This window comes from Loxodonta africana, chromosome 21 (assembly GCF_030014295.1).
Source record: "Loxodonta africana isolate mLoxAfr1 chromosome 21, mLoxAfr1.hap2, whole genome shotgun sequence".
NCBI lineage: Eukaryota > Metazoa > Chordata > Mammalia > Proboscidea > Elephantidae > Loxodonta > Loxodonta africana.
The window spans coordinates 1,785,416-1,810,172 of NC_087362.1; the positions used below are offsets into that span (position 1 = coordinate 1,785,416).

Sequence of the window (24,757 nt, forward strand, 5' to 3'; positions counted from 1 at the left end):
GAAACAAACAGAAATTCATAGAAATAAATCTGTTTCAAACATTAGGTCTCACAGAGAGCACATCTTCCAGGGCCTTCCAGGTTTGTTCTCCTGTCAAGTCTAATCCAAAGCTGGGCACTTCTATTAGCAAGTTTTTGTTTTTTTTTTCCATATGCTGAGGCAAATTTATGTATGAAAACATCTACATACACCACATGTGAATGCTTTTGGAGGCTTTGGACACAATGATATTTTAATGGTGTCAGGTAAACAGCCACAATCAGTCAAACAAAATGTTATTGTCTCAGGAGAGAAAAGGATTTCTTTACATTACAACTCAACTAAATTACAATAAAATAAATTCTTAGTCACGCCGCCCAATATTTCTTGCTCAAGAATATAATCAACTGGCTCTAGTCATCAATCAAAATATCCTTAAGATACAAACTAATCAAATATTGTATATTTACCCTGTCCCTAAGCTCACCTTTAAACTTCGGTTTTCATACCTTGGACTGAAGGACAAAATTAATGAAAGAAAAAAATGAGTCATCTCATTATTAAATTCCTAAAATCCTCACTACAGTGCAAATATGATGGATTTGAAAAGAGCCTTGGAGATACTTAAGCCAACCTCATTTTACAAATAAGTGACCTGACACTCAGACAAGATGAAATGACATGCCTAAGAGTCACACAGGAGAGTAAGCAGACAGGGTTTTTTAAATGTTAATTAATAATCAAGATCATCAGATTAGGAAGAAACAAGGAATAGAAAACATGTTACACATAGATCTAAGGGGCAGCCAGTCCACTACCCGGCAAAGAACAACAACAACAAAAGAAAATCCAAACACATGGAGGTGTATCTGTCAAGTGCTGATCCTTAAAATACTAGAATCTTGGAAAATTCAATTTACAAATACATTATTAATTGCATTGTTATAATGAAATAAGTTCACTCAAGGTGAAAACATCAAACAGCACCAATACCAGAAAGTTATGAAGGTAAATACACTATTAATTAAAATAATATATAATCACTAATTGGGACAGAAATGAACTATCACCACTAGAAAAAGTATTTAAAACAACTGTTTGACAGAAACGCAGTATTTAAAGACTAATATATGCCCTTTCTCACTAATAGGACTGTGGCTAGATATCCCAGCAGTGGGTCACATGGGAAAAATTATTAAATAAGATTCTCAACCTTGAACCATGATACTGCATAACATAAATTTTGCCAGCATAAACCAATGGCAGTGTTTCTGGTATTCTAACGACTCTTAACTGTCCCAATTAAAACAAAGCAAAACAAAAAACAACTCCCTTTATTAAACACTTAAACGTATCTATGAAGCAGCAGCAAGGCCGGACAAATGGGGTACTGACAGTGCATCAAAATGCTACCAAGGAAAAAACAGCAGCAAATACTCTAGTAAGAGCACACTATTCCACATGGAATCCCAAATGATTCTTATCTCCAGTTCCTTAAACTCCTGGAAGACTAGAGATGAGCAAGTACATGAATAAATGGAACTAAGGAGAAAAAAGCTCTAAATGGGATAGTGTTCGTATTTTAAATTATCCAAGATAATTTGATGCTTACAGAGAATCCAACTATATCTAGATTTTTTAAGTATGTAGAACTACAATGGTAGGAAAACTTTGGTGTTTGCCCAAAAAATAACACTGCGGTTTTAAGTGAAAATGAAATAGGCATAGTTTGTGAAGTTTTTATAATGTTCACACCACCCTCTCCCTAATTCCCTGTTCTTTTCATCAGGTGATCTGAAGACTACCTGGTTTAAAATATTTGGTAATTCTGTGCAGAAAATTAAGATCACGGACAAAGTACAACAACTTTTAATACACCATCAATACTAATGATTAAAAATTATTGCATAGTCTTATGCATTGACCCTAAAACATTTTCTGAAAGTAAACGAATTATATAAAAGACAAATAACCCTTTAAAATGTAGATGGCCTTTACTACCTCGATCTTCTATCCTTTTTTGTCTTTTCAGTACTTTTGTCCATTGTTTTCTCATTATCTCCCCTGCACTTTGGGCAATACCATTTCCCCTTTGGTTTATAGGTAAGTGAAACACATGAGAAGTGAAACCATTCAATTGGACACTGTTCATTGTCACATCCTATCATTTCCCCGTAAGACACCTGGTTACATAAACAGTATGTAGGTTCATTGGGATCTATTGCAAACTCAACAGGTGAAGCTTCCCTTTCCTGTTTGGCCTTGGAACGTTTCTTTTTCTTGGCTGATTTGGATTTCTTTTCTTTAGGTGGCTGATCATCACAGTCTTCAACCCCATTTGTCATATGACATAAATCACGGCTTTCACTGGTTCTCTGTCTGCGGGGTCTTCTTGAAGATCTTTCTGGTTGGCTGGAATCCATCTTTGCTTTATCTGAGGCTCTTTCACTCTCAGCAGGATCTTGAAAACACTGTGAATGTAACTCCATTTGTCTTGCCCGATTTTCTACCAATTCGAGCATCTGTGTGACAATCTGAATTTTTTCATCTCCCAGTTCTTGACTATTGATTAGTGCTCTCTGGAGATGCTGCTGTAGACGTTTTTTCTGGTTTAAATCTTCTTCTTTTTTGTATCTTTCATAGACATCATCAATTTCCTTTAACGTTTCTAAAAAAAGGAAAAGAAAAATCAGAACATCATCATGTGCTAACGCAAAAGATTTTTCAAGTTATTTTTCACAGAATTGGTAAAGTTAGAACTGAAATCATAAAACCATACTTCTCTATGGTACGTATACATTAAAAACATTATTTCCCTTACAAAGGATGTTATCCAATATGAAAATATATATTTAAGATAAACTAGTGAAAAGAAAGAACACAAAACTCTAATACCCATTAATCTATATTTTAACAAAAGGAGCTGTGTGGCTATTTAATAATGAAAAACTATTTCACATAGGCAGCAACACTGCAGGCCGCTTTAGGGTTTCCCTAGTGTCATATCACCTATACCTCATTTGAACCTCAAAACAGTCCTATATAGAAAATTGGCACAGCTCTCAAACTTGAAAAGGTTCCAGGACTAAACAACAGGTTAGTGTCCAACTGTGTTTACAGGATTTACAGTTCAATCAATGGCTTGCTCCATGACTCCAGAGATATTCTATGCCTTTACTCTCGTACCATATCCCTAGACATTCTTAAACAAAACAGACATAAGTTTTAGCTTCCTGTCATGTTAGTTTTAATAACTCTTTTATTTTAGAATCACATGGGACACTCCGAAAATCAAACTACTTCCAGCGTAGGTGCAGGGTCTGGCATCAACTAACAGAGTCACTAATAAAATTACAGTAAGGTCAGCATTGGATCACTCAGCCTTTTGGAGATAACTCAGCAGTTGGTTTTAAGCTGTTTAAACTGCTGATGTAAGTATTGTATAGCAGGCAGGACACTCATTTAAATCAAATAAAAGTGGCTGAAACACTAGAAAGTATAAAAAAATAAGGAAATGTAGTTTCAAATGTCATAACAAATTTACTTAAAATGTGTTTTATTCAAATTACACCTTATCCTTAAGAGATAAAATAATGCTAACTGAAAGAGTTCAGTCTAACTAAAAAGCAGAGAAACAAAAAATAACATACTATTGTTATATATTCCAATATTGCTTATTACTCTAAAGATGAGAGCAGGAAAGTTAGAAAAGTTAAATTCATACACTGGGACTGTGTGTGAGGTGACACAAAGCAAATATTCAATACAACTCTTATGAACTAGCTCCTCCCTGAACCTGCAGATATTCATACTTGATGGACACATGACGAAGTATCACCAGATTTAGGGTACCCATCCCTGGTGGCACAATGGTTAAGTGCTCGGATGCTAACCAAAAGGTTGATGGCTCAAACCCACCCAGCAGCTCTGTGGAAGACCTGGTGATCTGCTTCTGTAGAGATTACAGCCAAGAAAACCCTATAGGGCAGTTCTACTCTGTCCCATGGGGTCACTATGAGTTGGAACCAACTTAACAGCACCCAACAACATAACTGCATACCCTATTTTTGAACAAAGCTCCTATCTGTCTTATTTGCCCAGTGAGGCACCTAAGTGGATTTTTTAATAACCTAATTTTCCTCCAGGAAAAGTAAGGAAACTAGATGCTTTCCCCTAAAGCATACAAAATTTGAGGATTAACGGTAAATTTCATTTCAAATATCCTATATTTAATAATCAAAAGTTAGAAGCTAATTACAATACGTATCATACCAGCACATTGATACTGTTGCTGCTGTTAGGTGCTGTCAAGTCAGTTCACACTGATAGTGACCCTATGACAACAGAATGAAACACTCCCTGCTCCTGCTGTCCTCACAATCATTGCTATGCTTGAGCCCACTGTTGCAGCCGGTGTGTCAATCCATCTCCTTGAAGATCTTCCTTTTTGCCATCCTCCCTTCCAAGAAGCATTCTGGCTGTACTCCTTCCAAGACAGATTTCTTCGTTCTTCTGGCAATTCATGGTATATTCAATATTCTTAGCCAACACCATAATTCAAAGTCATCAACTCTTCTTTGGTCTTCCAGGTTTTGCATGAATATAAGGTGAATGAAAATACCATGGCTTGGGTGCGCTGATACCACCCATCAGGGTCGAGTTGATAGCGACCCTATAAGACAGCAGAACTGCCCCACAGAGTTTCCAAGGAGCAGTTGGTGGACTCAGACTGCCAACCTTTTGGTTAGCAGCCAAGCTCTTAACCACTGTGCCACCAGGGCTCCTCTCATTGACACATGAGATAATAATTCATATTTTTAAAAAGACACCTTTATTACATAGTGGAAAAAAAGAAATTGACATTTATTTAGCCCCTTTATTTGAGAAAGACATTACTTCCCCATGGGAAGAAACTGAAGCTCAAGAGGTAAAAACTCCTGACTTTGATCTCTAACTCAAAATTTTATGCACTTTTTACAAAGCCACATTGAAGACACGCAGTTACAAATAAAATTTTAGTTCAAAAGTTGTTACTTATCTACGGAATTATGAACAAAAATACTGGAACAAAAGAAGTCCTTTATAGCCGTATCCCATAGTAAATACCTCGTTCAATTGTGAGACTGTTTTCTTCTATTTTAAAGGTTCTTCAGTAATTTTTGAAAGTGTCTCTAATAGGTAGGAAGAAAATTTGTCTATACAATTCATATCAGTACTAATACCTTTTTCCCGTAAGAGATCAGTCTTATCAGCCGTACCGGTTCAGAAGACAGAAATAAATTACGGATCCAAAAACAAAGACCTAAATGCAGGCCAGAAAATGTCATCCCAGAAGTGGGCTCCTTTAGAGGCTAAATCATAAAACTAGAGACTTGTCTAGGAAAACAGAGAAGGGTCCAAGAAATTATCTTTAAAGTCTGAATAGGTGTTTTTCCATTATGTAAAAGGTTTGTTCCTAGGTTTAGGGTTAAATTAGACGCATAACGACTCCTCCTTTATTCTTCTCCCCTGGTAGAACTTCGTCCACCAAGAGTGGACGAAAAACGATACTCGATAAGAAAGGCTGGAGTCCTGACGGCACAGTGGTTAAGAGCTACAGCGAGCTAAGGCTGCTAACCAGAAGGTGAGCAGTTCGAAGCCAACAGTTGCTCCTTGGAAACCCTAAGGGGCAGTTCTACTCCGTCCTACAGGGTCACTAGGAGTCCGAATCGACTCGACGGCAACGGGTACGGTAAGAAAGGTTGGTTTTCTGTCCCAGCTTCTTGGGTCTGACCACAAATGGTGGTTTTCGCTTAATCACTTAAACTCGTTGAAGAAGAAACCGAGGGGAGTGACGAGACGCCAGGAGGTTGCCCAGTCAACCAACCCATTTCCGCCTGGGGCCCGGAAGAGACGCGGTGCTAGGATCGACGACGGTCCCAGCAGTCGTGTCCCCGTCGTGATTGAGGGATTGGGAAGCAGAGCCGAAAACCCACAACAAACATGTCCTAAAACCCAACACTGGCTTCTGTCGGGCAGGGAGGGGAACGGCCTCTTCTGTCCCCCAACCAGCCACCTCAGCCCCAGCCCTCCTGCGAGCAGCCATTTTCGTGGCCGGCGGGAGCGCGCGCCCGCGCCCGCACGTACGTCAGTCCCGCAGGCCCCGCCCCCAGGGGCCAGGAGGCCGTCCCCCAGCACACACTCCGGTCCTGGCCCTGCGGGGTACCCCTCCCCTGGTAACCACTTGGTTTAAGGAGCTGGAAAAGGTGCGGCGCTCAGCAGCCCGAACTTTCGCTGAGGAGCGAGCGGGGGAACAGACTCCTCCATCTCGGAGTCGGGGGCCAGGGATGTGGAGGGGCGGCCTCCCCTCGCCCTCTGCCCTCCCGAGGTGGGGGCCGGCACACCACCGAGGCCAGCGGGAGCCCCGCGCCTGGCTGCACACTCCCCGCGGGACAGGAGGGTCTGCGGCACCGGGCAGGCAAGGGCCGGGACAGATGCCTGCAGCTTAAGATGGCTGATTCCCCTCCACGGCAACTGCGGCCGCTGGGTCTGCAGCGGGACTGACGGGGGCCCTCACCCCCACCCGAGACCCTTCACCTCCACCCCTGAGACCCCTCACCCCCACCCGAGAGCCTTCACCTCCACCCGAGACCCTTCATCCCCATCCCTGAGACCCTTCACTCCCACCCCTAAGACCCCTCATCCCCACCCGAGACCCTTCACCTCCACCCGAGATCCTTCATCCCTATCCCTGAGACCCTTCACCCGCACTCCTGAGATCCCTCACCCCCACCCCTGAGACCCTTCACTCCCACCCCTAAGACCCCTCATCCCCACCCGAGAGCCTTCACCTCCACCCGAGACCCTTCATCCCTATCCCTGAGACCCTTCACCCCCACCCGAGAGCCTTCACCTCCACCCGAGACCCTTCATCCCTATCCTTGAGACGCTTCACCCGCACCCCTGAAACCCCTCACCCCCACCCGAGACCCCTCGCCCCCACCCCTGAGACCCCTCACCCCCACCCCTGAGACCCTTCATCCCTACCCCTGAGACCCTTCACCCCCACTCCTAAGATCCCTCATCCCCACCCCTGAGATCCCTCACCCCCACCCGAGACCCCTCATCCCCACCCGAGAGCCTTCACCTCCACCCGAGACCCTTCATCCCTACCCCTGAGACCCTTCACCCGCACCCCTGAGACCCCTCACCCCCACCCCTGACATCCTTCACCTCCACCCCTGAGACCCCTCACCCCCACCCCTGAGATCCCTCACCTCCACCCCTGAGACCCCTCATCCCCACCCGAGAGTCTTCACCTCCACCCCTGAGACCCCTCATCCCCACCCGAGAGCCTTCACCTCCACCCGAGACCCTTCATCCCTACCCCTGAGACCCTTCACCCCCACCCCTGAGACCCCTCACCCCCACCCGAGACCCCTCACCCCCACCCCTGAGATCCTTCACCTCCACCCCTGAGACCCCTCACCCCCACCCCTGAGATCCCTCACCTCCACCCCTGAGACCCCTCATCCCCACCCGAGAGCCTTCACCTCCACCCGAGACCCTTCATCCCTACCCCTGAGACCCTTCACCCCCACCCCTGAGACCCTTCACCCGCACCCGAGACCCCTCACCCCCACCCGAGACCCCTCACCCCCACCCCTGAGATCCTTCATCTCCACCCCTGAGACCCCTCACCCCCACCCCTGAGATCCCTCACCTCCACCCCTGAGACCCCTCATCCCCACCCGAGAGTCTTCACCTCCACCCCTGAGACCCCTCATCCCCACCCGAGAGCCTTCACCTCCACCCCGAGACCCCTCATCCCCACCCGAAATCCCTCCCCAAGTCCCCGCCGACGGCCCCGGGGGGACAGAGGGCCACGAGTCCGCCCCCAGCCCCTGTTCGGCTGCCTGCACTGCAGACCGCGGCTCCGCACTCGGCGACCGTCACGCCAGGGAGGGAAAGCGGCGCTCGCCAGGCGGGCGCGCCCGCAGGCCGGCCGGTCCGCTGAGGGGAGGACCGCACGGCCGCCGCGGCCCCTACCTTGATACTTGTTGTCCAGCTCCCGCAGCACAGACACGTTCCTCTGCATGTCGTGGGGCAGCGACTCCACACACTCCAGGTAGTCCTGCACGTAGCAGGTGAGCAGCCGGCTCCGCTCGCCGCTCAGGAGGGCGGCCGACGAGTACAGCTGCTGCTGCTGCTGCCCCAACATCCTGCCGCTGCCCGCCGCCGCCGCCGCCCCCGCATCCAGCGGCCACACATGCACCAGCGACGGCCGCCGCCGACGCCCCGCTCGGCAGCCCGGCGCGCCGGGGACAGCGGCGCGCTGCGAGGGCTCCGCCGAGGCCCCGATCCCCGCTCCCCCCGAGAGAAGCCTCGCTCCCCGCCCCCGCGGGAGCGAGCCCCGGGGCGGGGCGAGGTCGCGGTCCCCTCCTTCCTCTCGTCCCTCCCCGGGAAGAGAGCCGCGGGGAGCCCCCGGCGGAGCTGGCGCCGGGTCCCGGGCCTCGGTGCTGCCTGTCCCCCCTCAGAGTCCCCAGACGCGGCCGATGCCGTCCGGAAGTTCGGACCCCTGACGAGCCCCTCACGGCCCGCTCGTCTCCCAATCACCCTCCGCGCCTGTCGGCGAGTCGCCCTGGGCCGCCCCCGCCCCTCAGCCCGCAGCCGCCTCTGCGCCTGCGCAGGACTCATTCCTAATATGGGCCGGGGCCCGCCCCTCCCGCCCCGCCTGCAGGTTCGCATTCTCCCGCCTTCCCTCTGCGGCTCGGGTGATTGGTCCGTCAGCTCTTGGTCGGGTGTGGACCGGGCGGCCAAACGGCAGGCTGCGCCCCGCCCCCCCTTAAAGGGGAAGCGCTGTCAAGCCCGCCCCTTCGCTCAGCGTCTGAATGGGACCCGAGAGGGGAGGTGGCTGACTTCCTCCTGCCATCCCTCCCACTGGGAGGGGGAAACTTGGCCCAGCTTACCCGGCCATCAGGGGGATCTAGCGCCGCCCCTCGTGAGCTTTAAAGGCAGCCGCAGGCTAGGACCTGGCGAGAGGCCTGCGCAGAGTGCGGCCCGGCGTGCAGCGGGGCGGGCTCCCGGCATGCACGGCGGCGCTATTCCCGCGGCTGGCGCCGGCGGCCTCTGGCCTCCGTTTGCTGGGTTTCTCCTGCTGGGACTTTGGGCTCCCGGAGCAACCGGGCTCTAATCCGGGAGGTAGGCGGTGCCCTTCCCCGCCCCTAGCCTTTTCTGTATGTTTTTCTCCGCAAGTTTTAAGTCTCCCTCCCGGCCTTAAGCGTGGTTTCGCGCTTCCTCAGACGCTGGAGCGCTCCAGGCGCCGAGTTACGGTTCCTGTTCTGTCGACCCTACCCCACTCCAGGAGCCTCCTATTTAGTTTAGGGAGAAGGGGTGCAAGACTCCATCTGTCCGGGACACATGTTTCTCCCACCCGAAAACCCACTGCCGTGGAGTGGATTCCGATTCCCAGCGACCCCATAGGACAGAGTAGAACTGCCCACAGGGCTTCCAAGGCTTCATCTTTACGGAAGCAGACTGTCCCACAGACCACCTTGAAAAAAGCAAAACCTTTTTCGCGGTGCAGAACGTGTAAGCATTTAACGTCGGGCGAGAACTGAACTGGCAGAGTGAGGGGCCACATCACTTTCCATCTCATTTTAACAACTTCTACCCTAGGACTCGACCCGCCTGCGCACGACAACCCGAGGACTAACACGCACGAGGCCGCTGAGGGAAGCGAGAAACGCAGATGGGAGTAAAACCTTAATCAGGAATCATGCTCATGGCCTTATCAAAGTGATCGACTGTCAGGTTTTAACCTCTGTATAGCGTTCAATGAAATGCCCAGCAGAGGAGCCAGTTTTACTTACAGATGGGCTCTAAAGATATATGTGTGTTTTCTAAAGAAATGGGTATAACTAGAAGGAACACCCAAAGAGTTTTAATGGAATGCCTATGTAAACAAACCTTTTTTTTTATTGTGAGTAGTATTTTTTGAGTGGAAGATGTGAGTGGGTGGTGAATTTAGATTTTCTTATTTTAAGTTTATTTACAACCCAAAAAACCAAAACCAAACCCACTGCCATCGAGTCGATTCCGGCTCATAGCGACCCTATAGAACTGCCCCATGGAGTTTCCCAGGAGCGTCTGGTGGATTTGAACTGCGGATGTCTTGGCTCGCAGCAGTAGCACTTAACCACTAGACCACCAGGGTTTCCTTGTTTACAACAGTGCACCATTATTTTGACCTATTCAGAGCGCTTTTAAAAACAGCTGTTAATACTGAATAAATATTGACATGCTGTGAGTCCCTAAAAGGCAAAGAGAAATCTAAATCTTGATCTAGAGGAAATTTTCAGGGAATTCCACGTCTTGGAAACAGCAAAAAATATTGAGAAAGACTGGGAGATTGTGTCGATTATCCTGTGACACTGAGATTTTGACTGCTTGAGTGATAAGGCAACCGTTCGCTCTGTGTATTGTATTTCTGGGAACAGTCTTTGAGTTTTATTGTTGTTATTCTTTCAGTCTTTCAGATTAAGCAGCCAGATCTTGTCAAAAACAAGTCGCTGGTAAGAATTGAATTTTTTTGGTTTTTACCTGAACCCCACTATTTTGGTTTCCTCACAGGTTGGAATCAGCTAGTTATTTACTGAAGGCACCAAAATAATGTTTTGTTATTTATTCAGGTTAGACACAGAATGGACCTATGGGTTTTATTCATTCTGACAAGTGACCTGCAGGCAGATATGGTGCTTAGAAACTAGAAGAGACAGAGATCCAGAATGCCTAGACTACTTGCTCCAGGAACCTAGAGCAAGATGAAAGGGAGGAAGTTTAGTAAGGGATAGAAGACTATTTAATAGCATTGTCTTCATCTTTCATAATGTTGTTCAACAGGGTGAAAGTAAACAAAAAATTAAAATAAATATTTTTCAGCTGTATTGGCCTGAACCTATAAAGTACACTTAATATGTGTGTGAGAGAGAGAATTATTTCAAACATGTGATTTTCTTGCTGTATCAACTTACAAGGTTTGCTCAAAGGCTCATTCTTGCCCATGCTTGTGAAAGCAGCCGAGGTGAGGAAAGTATTTACAAGGGAAAAAAAATCACCATACCCTCCAAACCCAACACTTGACCTTGGTTATTTATTAATGTTTTTTTTCTTCTTAGTAGTCTCTTAACTGGAAATGTTGAGCCTTTTCAGAATAGGTTTCCTTATTCGCTGCTAAATACAGAATTAAAAAATCCCCAGTTCTCTGCCACATAGAAGTTAATTGGTGATAATTAACCCTATGAATAAAGCGAAGAGGCAGCTTATTTGCTGTTCATTTTATTTTCCATTATAAAACAGCCCTAAAGAAAGATAGAATAAACTTCAAAAATGTAAATCCAAACCAAGCCTGCTGCCATTGAGTCAATTTTGACTTATAGCAACCCTATAGGAGAGAGTAGAACTGCGCCATAGGGTTTCCAAGGCTGTAATCTCTACAGAAGCAGACCGCCATATCTTTCTGGCAGGGAGTGGCTAGTGCGTTCAAACCCCAACCTTTCGGTTAGCAGCCGAGCATTTAACCACTGTGCCACCAAGGCTCCTCCAAAAGTATATATAGCCAATATTATTTATAACCCTCCCTACTCGCTTATCCTTGCTGGATTATTATCACTCTGTCTGTAAATACTTTAAATATAATGGGTGAGAACAATTCTCTTCAAAAAAATATATCAACTATACCCTTATCTCACCTAAAAAATTTTCTTAGTATCATTTAATATCTAGACAATTCAGATTTCTCCATTGTGTCAGTAATTTTTTTTTTATGCATGATTTGATCAACAGGATCCAAATAAGCTCCACTTTTTCATTTGGTTGACGAGGTCTTTTCTAAACCAGTTAAAAAAAAGTTAGAGGCAGTTAATTGCCTATGTAATTCAGTGAAGCAGATAAGAGTACTTTTCTAAGGAAGATATTTGGATAGTTGACAAGCACTTTTATAAATATGGGTGGATTCAAGGAAATTAATCACTTTAAAGGGTATCCTCATATTAAAAGCTGACCAATTGGTAACCTGCTTTAGAAATGTAATTGTATGTAATGCAAACAAATAAATCCCTAAAAATCTAGTAGGTGTTTGCATTAATTTAGAGTGTAATTTGTCATAGAACGTCCAGTGAAGGATTTTAAATTGTATTGAAAAAACCAAAACTTTAAATCAGTTCATTACTACAATTGTCAGGTAACAAAACAAAAAACTTAATATTTTGCACCTCCACTGAGCTCAGCTTTAAAGCGTTTTTATTGCTATTTTATATAAGTAAATACACACTAATTGTAGAAAAAATAGAAAAGAGGTAAAAGAAGATACGTAAAAATCACTATAAACTGGAGATAACTCTTCTCATTATTTCAGTATAGTTGTTGCACCCTGTTGAGTTCATTTCAACTTAGTGACCCTACAGGACAGAGTGGAACTGCCCCATACAGATTTCTTAGGCAGGAGGAGATCACCAGGTCTTCTCTCCCCCAGAGCTGCTGGTGGGTTCAAACCACTAACCTTTCATTAAGCAGCCGAGCTTAACCATTGCGCCACCAGGGCTCCTTTCCATATACCTACTGAGATGTAATTCTATTCTAGCAGTTTTTTTGCTTTAAGGAAACACTTCTGCTAAGACCAAAGGACAAAATTAAGAAAATACTATTTGCCCTACATGAAATATTGGAAATTGAGCAATATCAGCCTGTATATGTAGTTTGTGGAAACCCTGGTGGCATAGTGGTTAAGTGCTCCGGCTGCTAACCAAAGGGTCGGCAGTTCAAATCCGCCAGGCGCTCCTTGGAAACTCTATGGGGCAGTTCTACTCTGTCCTATAGGGTCGCTATGAGTCGAAATCGACTCGACGGCACTAGGTTTTGGTTTGGTATGTAGTTTATGTGGTAGAGAAGACATTTAAATATGGTATGTACAATCAATCCTACTATTGGGTTATAGTATTGTTCAATAGTTATGATGACTACTAGCAGCAAAAGATGATCCTAAAACAATGAAGGGACTGTGAATGACTGGGATTGTAGTCAAGACCAAATTCTGTATAACAGAATATATCCTCATAACCAAAAAGAAAAGCAAAGATATATTATCTACTTTGGCTATCCCAGAGAGAAAAAAATAACACATATGGTATATTTTGCATATTGCTGACCAAAAAAACCCTCAGTTTTCCCTGGGTGGTTACCATAGTTACGTGAACCAATTATAATAGCATCAAGAGGGGCAAACTAGGTCACAGTGTTGAAGGAGTTTGAATTAGGCAATTATGTTTCCTAAAAGCAGGGAAAGGCTTTAAAATTTATGGAGAAGAGATTTATACTATATGTTCAAAATTGAAATTGTGGCCTAATTTTGCAAGTGAAACTTAAAAAATTGTCCAAAATTAAAAAAATAATAAAGTAGATATAAATTGCCCAACCTATATATATGAAGTAATAGCTAGATCCATTAGTGCGATCAGAGAGACAGATGTCAACACATCCTATCCTTGTAGGCAGGTATCCCTTTATTTTAGTGGGCTATCTTAACATGTTTTTGTACGTAATCAATAAGCCCATCAATAGCCTAATATGATTCTAGGAGTAGCTAAACCATGGTTAAACTGATTCCTTACCTTCTTGGAAGCATGAGATAAAGCTTGGTGCAGAGCCTGTCAACTGCTACTTTTTGATTGGTTGTATACCGATTTTTCTATATCGTCAAATGGAAATAGAACAGTGGTAGAGAGGAAATGTATTTCTTTAAACTGTATTTTTTGTTTGTTTAAACTAAGCACTTCACAGATGTTTTTATTCAGGAACCATGCCTGTTGTATCAGAGTCCTGCATACCCATTCCCATCATGTTGATTCTGTCTCATAATGACCCTATAGGGCAGAGTAGAATTGCCCCCTAGAGTTTCCAAGACTAATATTTATGAGAGCAGACCGCCAGGCCTTTTCTCCCACAGAGCTGCTCTTGGGTTTGAACTGCCAACCTTTTGATTAACAGCTGAATGCTTAACCACAGTGCCACAGGGGCTCCTTCCAGAGCACTGCATAGTGCCCAATAAACAGGGTTGGATGAAGGAAAAGAAAAGAAAAATGCATCTCAAGGTTGCATGATTTCAGATGGTTGTCTTGATCTCATGCTCACTATAGAGTCTTAGATTTTCACAGCTGAAAATAATCTTAGACCAATGATTTCCCCAAAGGAAGGGAGGAAGCAACAGACAGCCTCATTGAATAGCCCAGTGACCCACTGCTGCTAATGGTAGTTTATCAGAACCATCAGGTATGTAGAGACGGGGAAGAGGTGGAAGGTCAGTATTACAGATCACCTCTAGGCCAACTTATTTTACAGATGATAATATTGGGGCCAGGGCCACAGAGCAATTCATGAAGTAAGTGTATACCCAAAGATATACGAGTAAAACAAATACTAGTTCATCTTATTTTCTGGCTGATGATCATTATAGAAGAGAAAAGTTCCCATAGGAAAAAAACGATTATATTAGCAGGAAGGGACAGGAAAACTGGACGAATGGAAAAGGGAACCTGGGGTGGAGAAGGGGAGAGTGTTGACACATCACACGGTTGGCAACCAGTGTCACAAAACAAATTGTGTATTAACTGTTTAATGAGAAACTAATTTGCCCTGTAAACTTTCACCTAGATCACAATTAAAAAAAAAAAAAAAAAAACTTCAGTTACCACTGGAAAGGGTTTGAGGGTCAGAAAAATCTGGTTTTGAGTCATTCTTCCAACTACTAGCTCTGAGATGCCGAGCAAATCTACTTCACCTCCTTGTGCCTCACTTTCCATATCTGTATAATGGAATAATAGTATGTTGTCTCACAGGTTATGTGAGGAATAAATGAGAGAGTCCATGTAGAATTAGTGGCATCTCATAAGAGTTGAGAAAACATTTCAATTCCCCTGGAATCCAGATTTCTAGATCCTTGGAATTGGGGTGACCCACCTAGGCCATTTGCCCTAGGGTGCCCTTTGAACCTTGAGCCTTGGAGAAACTTATTCTTGGGGGGTTGCCTTTGAGTCAGACAGTGGTCTAGATAAACTGGGCTTTGTTCTCTTTTGAAGAATTCTGTCATTTTGGGGGGAAGCGGACTCCAAGGGTTAGATTGGGAGCTATGTTTAGGGTAAATACGTAACAATTTTAATTGTTCTTCAAGACATTGCTGTATGAAAATCCTTCCTGACCTTTTTTCTATGGCAATGCCAATAAAATTTGGTATAAGAGTCTTTGAGGTTCTCTCATCTTTGGAACATTTTTGACTCTCTAGTTGAAATGTTACTCCAGTTTGCAAACTGTATATTGAATAAACTTCAATCAGTTTCTCTTATTGGCCTAATTTGATTTTTGTTTTCATGGAGTTCACCGAATATCAGCTTTTAGTAATAATGATAATAATAAATGTTGACTTAGTGATGGATGGATGTTTTTCAAGTGGATAAAAACATGCCTTTGTGATTGCAAAAAATATAAATAAAAATGAGTTGTGTTCACCCATAAAATGAAAGAAAAAACAATAATAATATCCCAATTAAGAACATGGGATATTATAGAACAACTCTTCCTGTGAAGTCTTGGAACAAGTTTTAAAAATCACCTCTAAAGGAAAATTGGAATTCCCTGAACAGAATGTTCAAAAGGGAAACGCTGGTGGCATAGTGGTTAAGAGCTACGGCTGCTAACCAAAAGGTCGGCAGTTCGAATCCACCAGATGCTCCTTGGAAACCCTGTGGGGCAGTTCTGCTCCGTTCTTTAGGGTTGCTATGAGTCGGAATATTATCCTTTAGATTGCTATTTTCAAGGGCAAATGCCTAATGCCTTCAGCTCTAGATGATGTAAGTGTGGTCTTTTAAAAATGAAACTAGTGCTAATGGCAGGTGCTTTTTGCTCTTTTGTTTCTTTGATTCTAATTGATGATTTAGTGAGGCCTATTCAAGCTGTGGAAACCCTGGTGGCGTAGTGGTTAAGTACTCTGGCCGCTAACCAAAGGGTCGGCAGTTCGAATCCGCCAGGTGCTCCTTGGAAACTGTGGGGCAGTTCTACTCTGCCCTGTAGGGTTGCTGTGAGTCCGAATCGACTCCACGGCACTGGGTTTGGGTTTATTGGAGCTATTATTACATTAATTGCTCTCAACATGTTTAATTTAATCCAGCATGTTGGTGAGTGTTGATTTATCTTGCATGGGTAACAGATTTTTAAACAGTGTTTATCTAATTTATTTCCATAAATTGAGGTTCTGTACCATGACACTTTTATATATGGAAGTCAGTATATCTTCTTTATGTGTTTCTGAAAACATTGTGTTTAAATGTTATTTTGCTACATCAATTTTTAAATATGCTAGCCGTATAAAATAAGAGGACCCAGGTTTGTTTTTTTTTTTTAATTTTTATTGTGCTTTAAGTGAAAGTTTACAAATTAAGTCAGTCTTGCACACAAAAACCCATGTGTACCTTGCTACACACTCTCAATTACTCTCCCCCAAATGAGACAGCCCACTCTCTCCCTCCACTCTCGCTTTTCATGTCCATTTCACCAGCTTCTAACCCCCCTACCCTCTCATCTCCCCTCCAGGCAGGAGATGCCAACATAGTCTCAAGTGTCCACCTGATCCAAGAAGCTCACTCCTCACCAGCATCCCTCTCCAGCCCATTGTCCAGTCCAATCCATGTCTGAAGAGTTGGATTCGGGAATGGTTCCTGTCCTGGGGCAACAGAGGGTCTGGGGGCCATGACCACCGGGGTCCTTCTAGTCTCAGACCATTACGTCTGGTCTTATGAGAATTTGGGGTCTGCATCCCACTGCTCTCCTGCTCCCTCAGTGGCTCTCTGTTGTGTTGCCTGTCAGGGCAGTCATCAGTTGTAGCCGGGCATCATCTAGTTCTTCTGGTCTCAGGATGATGTAGTCTCTGGTTCTTGTGGCCCTTTCTGTCTCTTGGGCTTGTAATGGCCTTGTGTTCTTGGTGTTCAGCATTCTCCTCTGACCCAGGTGGGTTGAGACCAATTGATGCATCTTAGATGGCTGCTTGCTAGCATTTAAGACCCCAGACGCCAGTGGGATGCAGAATGTTTTCTTCATAGATTTCATTATGCCAATTGACTTAGATGTCCCCTGAAACCATGGTCCCCAGACCCCTGCCCCTGCTACGCTGGCCTTCGAAGCATTCAGTTTATTCAGGAAACTGCTTTGCTTTTGGTTTAGTCCAATTGTGCTGACCTCCCCTATATTGTGTGCTGTCTTTCCCTTCACCTAAAGTAGTTCTTATCTACTATCTAATTAGTGAATGCCCCTCTCCCACCCTCCCCCCGCCCCCCCCCGTAACCACGAAGGAATGTTTTCTTCTCAGTTTAAACTATTTCTCAAGATCTTATAATAGTGGTCTTATACAATATTTGTCCTTTTGCAACTAATTTCACTCAGCATAATGTCTTCCAGGTTCCTGCATGTTATGAAATGTTTCACAGATTCCTCACTGTTCTTTATCGATGCGTAGTATTCCATTGAATACTAATTTATTTATCCATTTATCCATCGATGGGCACCTTGGTTGCTTCCATCTTTTTGCTATTGTAAACAGTGCTGCAATAAACATTGGTGTACATATATCTGTTCGTGTAAAGGCCCTTATTTCTCTAGGATATATTCCAAGGAGTGGGATTGCTGGATCATATGGTAGTTCTATTTCTAGCATTAAAAAAAAAAAGCATTTTAAGGAAGCACCAAATCAATTTCCGAAGTGGTTCTACCATTTTACATTCCCACCAGCAGTGTATAAGTGTTCCAGTCTCTCCACAGCTTCTCCAGCATTTGTTATTTTGTGTTTTTTGGATTAATGCCAGCCTCGTTGGAGTGAGATGAAATCTCATTGTAGTTTTGATCTGCATTTCTCTAATGGCTAATGATCGTGAACATTTCCTCATATATCTGTTAGCTACTTGAATGTCTTCTTTAGTGAAGTGTCTAGTCATATCTTTTGGCCATTTTTTAATTGGGTTATTTGTCTTTTTGCACTTGAGTTTTTGCAGTATCATGTAGATTTTAGAGATCATGTGCTGATCAGAAATGTCATAGCTAAAAACTTTTCCCCAGTCTGTAGGTATTCTTTTTACTCTTTTGGTGAAGTCTTTGGATGAACATAGGTGTTTGATTTTTAGGAGCTCCCAGTTATCTGGTTTTTCTTCTGCATTCTTTATAATGTTTTGTGTACTGTTTATGCCATGTATTAGGGCTCCTAATGTTGGAGGACCCAAGTTTTGAAAATATACTCTTTTTAATAACAAATAATTTATCTGATTTACTTTTTTTCCCCTAGACTGTCCTCAATTGTTTGCTTTATTTTACTTGAAAAAAACATAGGTGGTATTCTTCTTATCTTCATTATCTTGTGTACTTTGTTTTGCCTGTTCTAACTGTGGCGAACATTCCAGATATTTAGTGCAATATCCTTGGGTCATAGAAATGTTATCTTGAGCAACAGGACTTCGAAGTGCCTAAAGTGACAGGAGCCCTGGTGGTGCAGTGGTTAAGAGCTTGGCTGCTAACCAAAAGGTCAGCAGTTTGAATCCACCAGCTACTCCTTAGAAACCCTATGGGGCAGTTCAGCTCTTTCCTATAGGGTCACTATGAGTTGGAATCGACTCAAATGCAGTGGGTATAAAGTGACAAATTTTCTTATGGTGTCTGGGTAAAGTAAGTACTAGAAGTAGAGGGACTGAAAGCAAAGATACAGAAGATATAGGAAAAATAGATAAATATGTGTATAGAACGTATTAGAAGCTAAAAGGATTTATATGATAGGAAAATAAAATCATGGAAAGCAATGATTATTAGAGCCATTAATGGTGGTGTTGCAACACCAAAATTAAAATTTAGACACAGTAATATGTAAATTGTGTCTCTGGAAAACCGCTTGTGATACTTCTATGCATAACAAAAAATACAGGGTTGGACCAATAACCTATCTAACTATCTTTGACTGAAAATTGGCATGTTGATTCAAAAAATCATTTCTAAAAAGCCTGTGGCTTCCTTGCACGATGTCATCTTTAGGATATCGCTACCTTTTGTGTTCAGGTAAAATATCTCTGAAAGACTAGCTGGAGATAACGCGATGGTAGTTGCCTCTAGTTTAGGGCCTGGGGACCTGGGGTTGGAGGAAGACTTAGTTTGCACAAATACCCTTTTGCACATTTGACACTTTTGTGTTTTTTTGGCACATACATTACTTTACAAAATTTAAACTTCATTTACTTTAAGTATCAGAAAAGGGAAAAAATTTCTATACATTCTGGAATTATGAATTGCATGTATTTATTACCCACCAAAAAAGGAGCACATAAGTAGATGCATTAAACACTTAGGTTTAGTTCATTTTTAATGAGACTTTTTCTGCTAGTAATTTCTGCACTTTGCGTACCAACATTCTAATTGCACATATATTAGTGCACAAAGTTAAAACCAGGCTTTGAACCAGTTCATTCTGGTTGGGACCCCTACTGAGAATTTGCATTTCTACCCCAGATATACTGAATCAATCTACAGTTTAAAAAGACTCCCAGGTGATTCTTATGTATAATAAATTTTGAGACCGACTGCTCTACTAGTGGGGAAACCCTGGTGGCATAATGGTTAAGTGCTACGGCTGCTAACCAAAGGGCCAGCAGTTCGAATCCACCAGGCGCTCCTTGGAAACTATGGGGCAGTTCTATTCTGTCCTATAGGGCCGTTATGAGTGGGAATCAACTCGATGGCAGTGGTTTTGGTTTTGGCTCCACTGGTTCTCAGAACTAGTCCCCAACCAGCAGCATTAGTATCATCTGGGAACTTGTTAGAAATGCAAATTCTCAGCAGAGGGTCATACCACAACCAAATGGTTCAAAGCCCTGGTAAAAACCAAGAAATACCACAATTGGTGAGTTTGAAGCGTTAGAGAATTTCCTACTTGGAAATTAATTTAGGCAGTTTGGGCTTAGGAGCACATTTTTTAATGAAAATTTTTAGCAGTTTGAGAGAGATTCTATATAGCATTTTTTTTTTTATAGCCCTCAACATTTTGTTAAAAAGCTTTCGTAATTTTTGCAGGATCCCACTTGAGTTCTTTAGGGTGGAATAATTTTTCATTTTTTATGATTCAGATGTTTAAAGTTTCATATTTAGATTGATGTTATATATTAATGTCATCTATAACTTTTCCCTACAACCTTAGAAGGGATTTATGAAATGTGACTACCCAAGAAGGGGTCCTTGCCTGAAGCCTCTTACTGAGTCTCTATCAGAATGAAATTTCGCAGAAATACCTAATGAAGAGCAATCTGAGCATAGCAATTGAGAAAGGAAGAAGACTGAGAGAAGAGCCAGATCTCATAAAACAACAGAGGATGGGGCATAGGAAGCTATTCATTACTTCTGTTGCATGGCTCAAAGAAATGGATTCTATCCCACAGGCATTTTTTTTTTTTTTTTTCAATTTGGAATAAAAATTAGTTTATCTCCTGATAAATTAGGAATTAAAAACCCAGTGCCGTCGAGTCGATTCCGACTCATAGCGACCCTATAGGACAGAGTAGAACTGCCCCATAGAGTTCCCAAGGAGCACCTGGAAGATTTAAACTGCTGTCCCTTTGGTTAGCAGCCATAGCACTTAACCACTACGCCACCAGGGTCTCCAAATTAGAAATTAGTGGATATAAAAAAACAATTCAAAATAGTGACCTGAGTAGTTACAATAATTCGTTATGTAAGAGAACTTATTCAGAATATTATTCTTCAGTGTGTGGTGCACTGCTTTCTTGGGAAGACTGGGAATGACAGCTCAGCAGCAGTGAATAATGCCTGGGGGAGAAGGAAGGAGAAGCAAGAAAGGAGTAATTAACAGGGAAATGAGATCCTATGGAAAGAAGAAGACAGGTTCAGGAAATTTTTAGGAGGTAATCTCAACTGGTAGGAGCCTTGGTGGCACAGTGCTTAAGCACCCGGCTTCTAACTGTAAGGTCAGTGGTTTGAACACCAGCCACTGTGCAGGGGAAAGATGGCAATCTGTTTTCGTAAAGATTTACAGGCTTGAAAACTGGAACAGTTCTACTCAGTCCTATAAGGTCAGAATCAACGGCAATGGGTCGTCGTCGTGGTAGAATATCAACTGGGCTTGGTGACTGATTGTATTTAGGGGGTATCTTAGTCATCTAGTGCTGCTATAACAGAAATACCACAAGTGGATAGCTTCAACAAAGAGAAATTTATGTTTTCACAGTCTAGAAGGCTAGAGGTCCAAATTCAGGGTGTCAGCTCCAAGGGAAGGCTTTCTCTGTCGGCTCTAGAGGAAGGTCTTTCTTGTCTTCTGCTAGACTAGGAGCTTCTGTGTGCAGGAACCCCAGCTCTAAAGGACGTGCTCTGCTCCTGGTACTTCTTTCTCAGTGGTATAAGGTTCCCATGTCTCTCCGCTTGCTGCTCTCTTTTTATCTCAAACGAGATTGGCTTAAGACACTGATCTTGTAGACCTCATCAATATAACTGCTGCTAATCCATCCTATTACATCATAGTGATGGGATTTACAACACATAGGGAAATCACATCAGATGACAAAATGGTAGACAATCATACAAGGGAATCATGACCTAGCCAAGTTGACAGATATTTTTAAGGATACAATTCAATCCATGCTGGGGTGAAGGAGAAGAGATGTAATTTGGGGCTAATAGATCTTAGCCATGATATAATCTGCTATTGAGTCCTGTGAGTCCTTTTGGCAAATCACCAAAGGAAACAGCCATATACAGAAGTGCTGAAGAAATTTAAACCACTATTTGTCCATCTGAGTCTTGATAGGATTCATTGAAAAAGAATAATCAATATGTGTAAGTATCTGCTGTGTGTGGATTTAAACTAAATCAAAATTTGGTCCATGTCCAGAGGGTATTTATAGTCTCTATAGGGATATATAGGGATATAGAACACATAATGGGATAACACTTATGGCCATAAGTATAAACAAAGCAAGTTAGCAATAAATGAAGAAGGGAGGTAGAATTAAAGATTAAAATTTGTAGGGGTCAGCCAAGGTTTGTGGAAGATGTTGTGTATTCAAGAGGAAATATGGGACTTAAGGTGCCCAAGCCAGGGTATTTTCAATTGCCTCATATGCATGCAAAAACTGGACAATGAAGAAGGAAAACCAAAGAAGAATTGATGCCTTAGAATTATGGTGTTGGCGAAGAATATTGAATATACCATGATCTCCCAGAAGAACAAACAAACCTGTCTTGGAAGAAGTACAGCCATAATGCTCCTTAGAAGCAAGAATGGCAAGCCTTCATCTCAAGTGCTTTGGACGTGTTATCAGGAGAAATCAGTCCCTGGAGGAGGACATCATGCTTGGTAAAGTAGAAGGTCAGTGAAAAAGAGGAAGACCTTCAAGGAGATAGATTGACACAGTGGCTGCAACAATGGGCTCAAGCATGACAACAATTGTCGGGATGGCTCAGCACCATGCAGTGTTTCATTCCATTGTACATAGGGTCACTATGAGTTGGAACTGACTTGATGGCACCCAACAACAACAACGTGGGACCACATAGGGTCACTCTGAGTAGGAATCGACAGCACTGGGTTCAGTTTTTTTTTTTTTTTTTTGAGGGTGGAGGTATGGGACAATATTATCAAATAATAGCTTTCATTTTCCCCCATATGTACTTCAGCAGTATGTAAAAATTAAAATAAACTTTTTTTTTCTGAATTTGATCTAGTGTGTTCTGAGTCCAACTCAATTTTGACCAAATTTATATGGAATCAAAATTGCTCTAAACTAAAATATAAATATTTTATAAAACAATTACTTTATAACTTTCAGCTGAAGGTTAATATTCTTATGTATTATCATTCTAAAGGCTCCTCATCAATTCCTGTTATAATTTGTAAATCTGTTTCTTCAGTTGTTTAGTTAAACTGCTTGTATCCGAAGATTAAGAATGAACTTTGATGGTTCTACTTCTGGCAGTGGTCAAGTAGCTGCTATTACATCAGCCCTCTCACATATAACAACTGTAAGTGCTGGACAGAACATAAGAAAAAACTTAAAGACACTGGCGTAAACAAAACATTTTTGTAGGGAAGTCAACACTTGGAAGAAGAAAATGGCATTTCTCAAGTTTCCTGTTTTTATAGCTTTTAGCCTGAGGCCAGGTCTCAGTCACCACCATGTGGGGTGACTAAACCTGCATAGAGTTTACAGGGTTGCAGAACCAGAGAATGGAGTTTAGAGCAGCCATAGCAAAAGAAAGAGAAAAATACCAGAAAGGAGAAAGTCATGGAGGGAACCTTAAGGTCTATGTAGAAACTGCCTAAATTTCTGGCTAACCCCTAAACTACACATGTGCAGGGCAAACTCCACACAGCCCAGATAAGACTAAGAGTTGAACAGAGTTAGAGTTCAGCAAACATAACTGCCTGCTAAAATTAAAAATGAATACTCTTCAGAGAAACAACAGAATTGAGCATCTCTAAAGTACATCATTATGTCCAGGATACAATCTAAAATTACTAGGCATATAGAGAAATAAAAAAAAATGTGACCTAAAAGTCAATCAATGGATACAAGCCCCAAGATGAACCAGACATTGGAATTAGAGACAAGGATTTTAAAGCAGCTAAAAAAATTTTTTTTTTTTTATCATAAACACACTTAAGGACTTAAAGGAAAATACAATGAATGAAAACAGAAAATCTCAGAAGTGGAAAAGCTTGAACCAAAAAACAATTCTAGAGCTGAAAAGTAGAAATATCACTGGATAGCCTTAAGAGCAGAGTGGAAATAACAGAAGAAAGTGCCTGTGAACTTGAAGGTTGTAATGGATTGAATTGTGTCCCCCCAAAATATGTGTCAACTTGGTTAAGCCATGTGTGGTTGCCCTCCATTTTGTGATTTTCCTGGGTGTTATAATCTCTGCCTGTGGTTAAAAGGATTACAGTGGGATGTAACACCCTTGCTCAGGCCACATCCCTGATCCCTGGGGTGTGGCCTCCACCATCATTTATCTCTCAAGAGATGAAAGGGAAGGAAGCAGAGAGTTAGGGACCTCATACCACCAAGAAAGCAGCACCAGGAACAGAGTGCGTCCTTTGGACCTGGGGTCCCTGTGCCTGAGAAACTCCTTGACCATGGGAACATTGAGGACAAGGACCTTCCTCCAGAGCTAACAGACAGAGAAAGCCTTCCCCTGGAGCTGATGCCCTGAATTTGGACTTGTAGCCTACTAGACTATGAGAAAATAAATTTCTCTTTGTTAAAGTCATCCACTTGTATTTCTGTTATGGCAGCACTAGGTGACTAAGACAAAGGTCAATTAATAGAAATTATTCAATCTAAAGATCAGAGAGGAAAAATAAAATAATAAACAGAGCCTTGTAGGACAATACCAAAAGACTTAACATATATCCCATTGCTGTCGAGTCAATCCCGACTCATAGTGACCCTATAGGACAGGGTGGAACTGCCCCCAAAGGGTTTCCGAGGAGCAACTGGTGGATTTGAACTCCTGACCTTTTTGGTTAGCAGCCAAACACTTAACCACTGTACCACCAGGGTGTGTTTGTGTGTGTGTATACATTTTAGAAGCTTAGTGAAGCCCAAGCAGGATAAATTCAATGAAAATCACATCAAGGTACAGCAAATCAAACTGCTGAAAAAGAGAAAATCTTGAAAGCAGCCAGAGGAAAATGGCATCATATGTGAGGGGCGAA

The 24,757-nt window shown here is 42.9% G+C and overlaps 1 protein-coding gene across 1 annotated transcript; it reads right to left on the reverse strand.

Annotated features, from left to right (window-relative positions):
* Window positions 1-204: 204 nt before the first annotated feature.
* On the reverse strand, window positions 205-8,208 carry ING2 (inhibitor of growth family member 2). Its single transcript, XM_064273546.1, has 2 exons — window positions 8,008-8,208; window positions 205-2,647 (listed from the first exon to the last, which is right to left on the reverse strand). The coding sequence occupies exons 1-2, from the start codon at window positions 8,177-8,179 to the stop codon at window positions 1,977-1,979; spliced, it is 843 nt and encodes a 280-aa protein (XP_064129616.1). The 5' UTR covers window positions 8,180-8,208; the 3' UTR covers window positions 205-1,976.
* Between the last annotated feature and the right edge of the window lie 16,549 nt (window positions 8,209-24,757).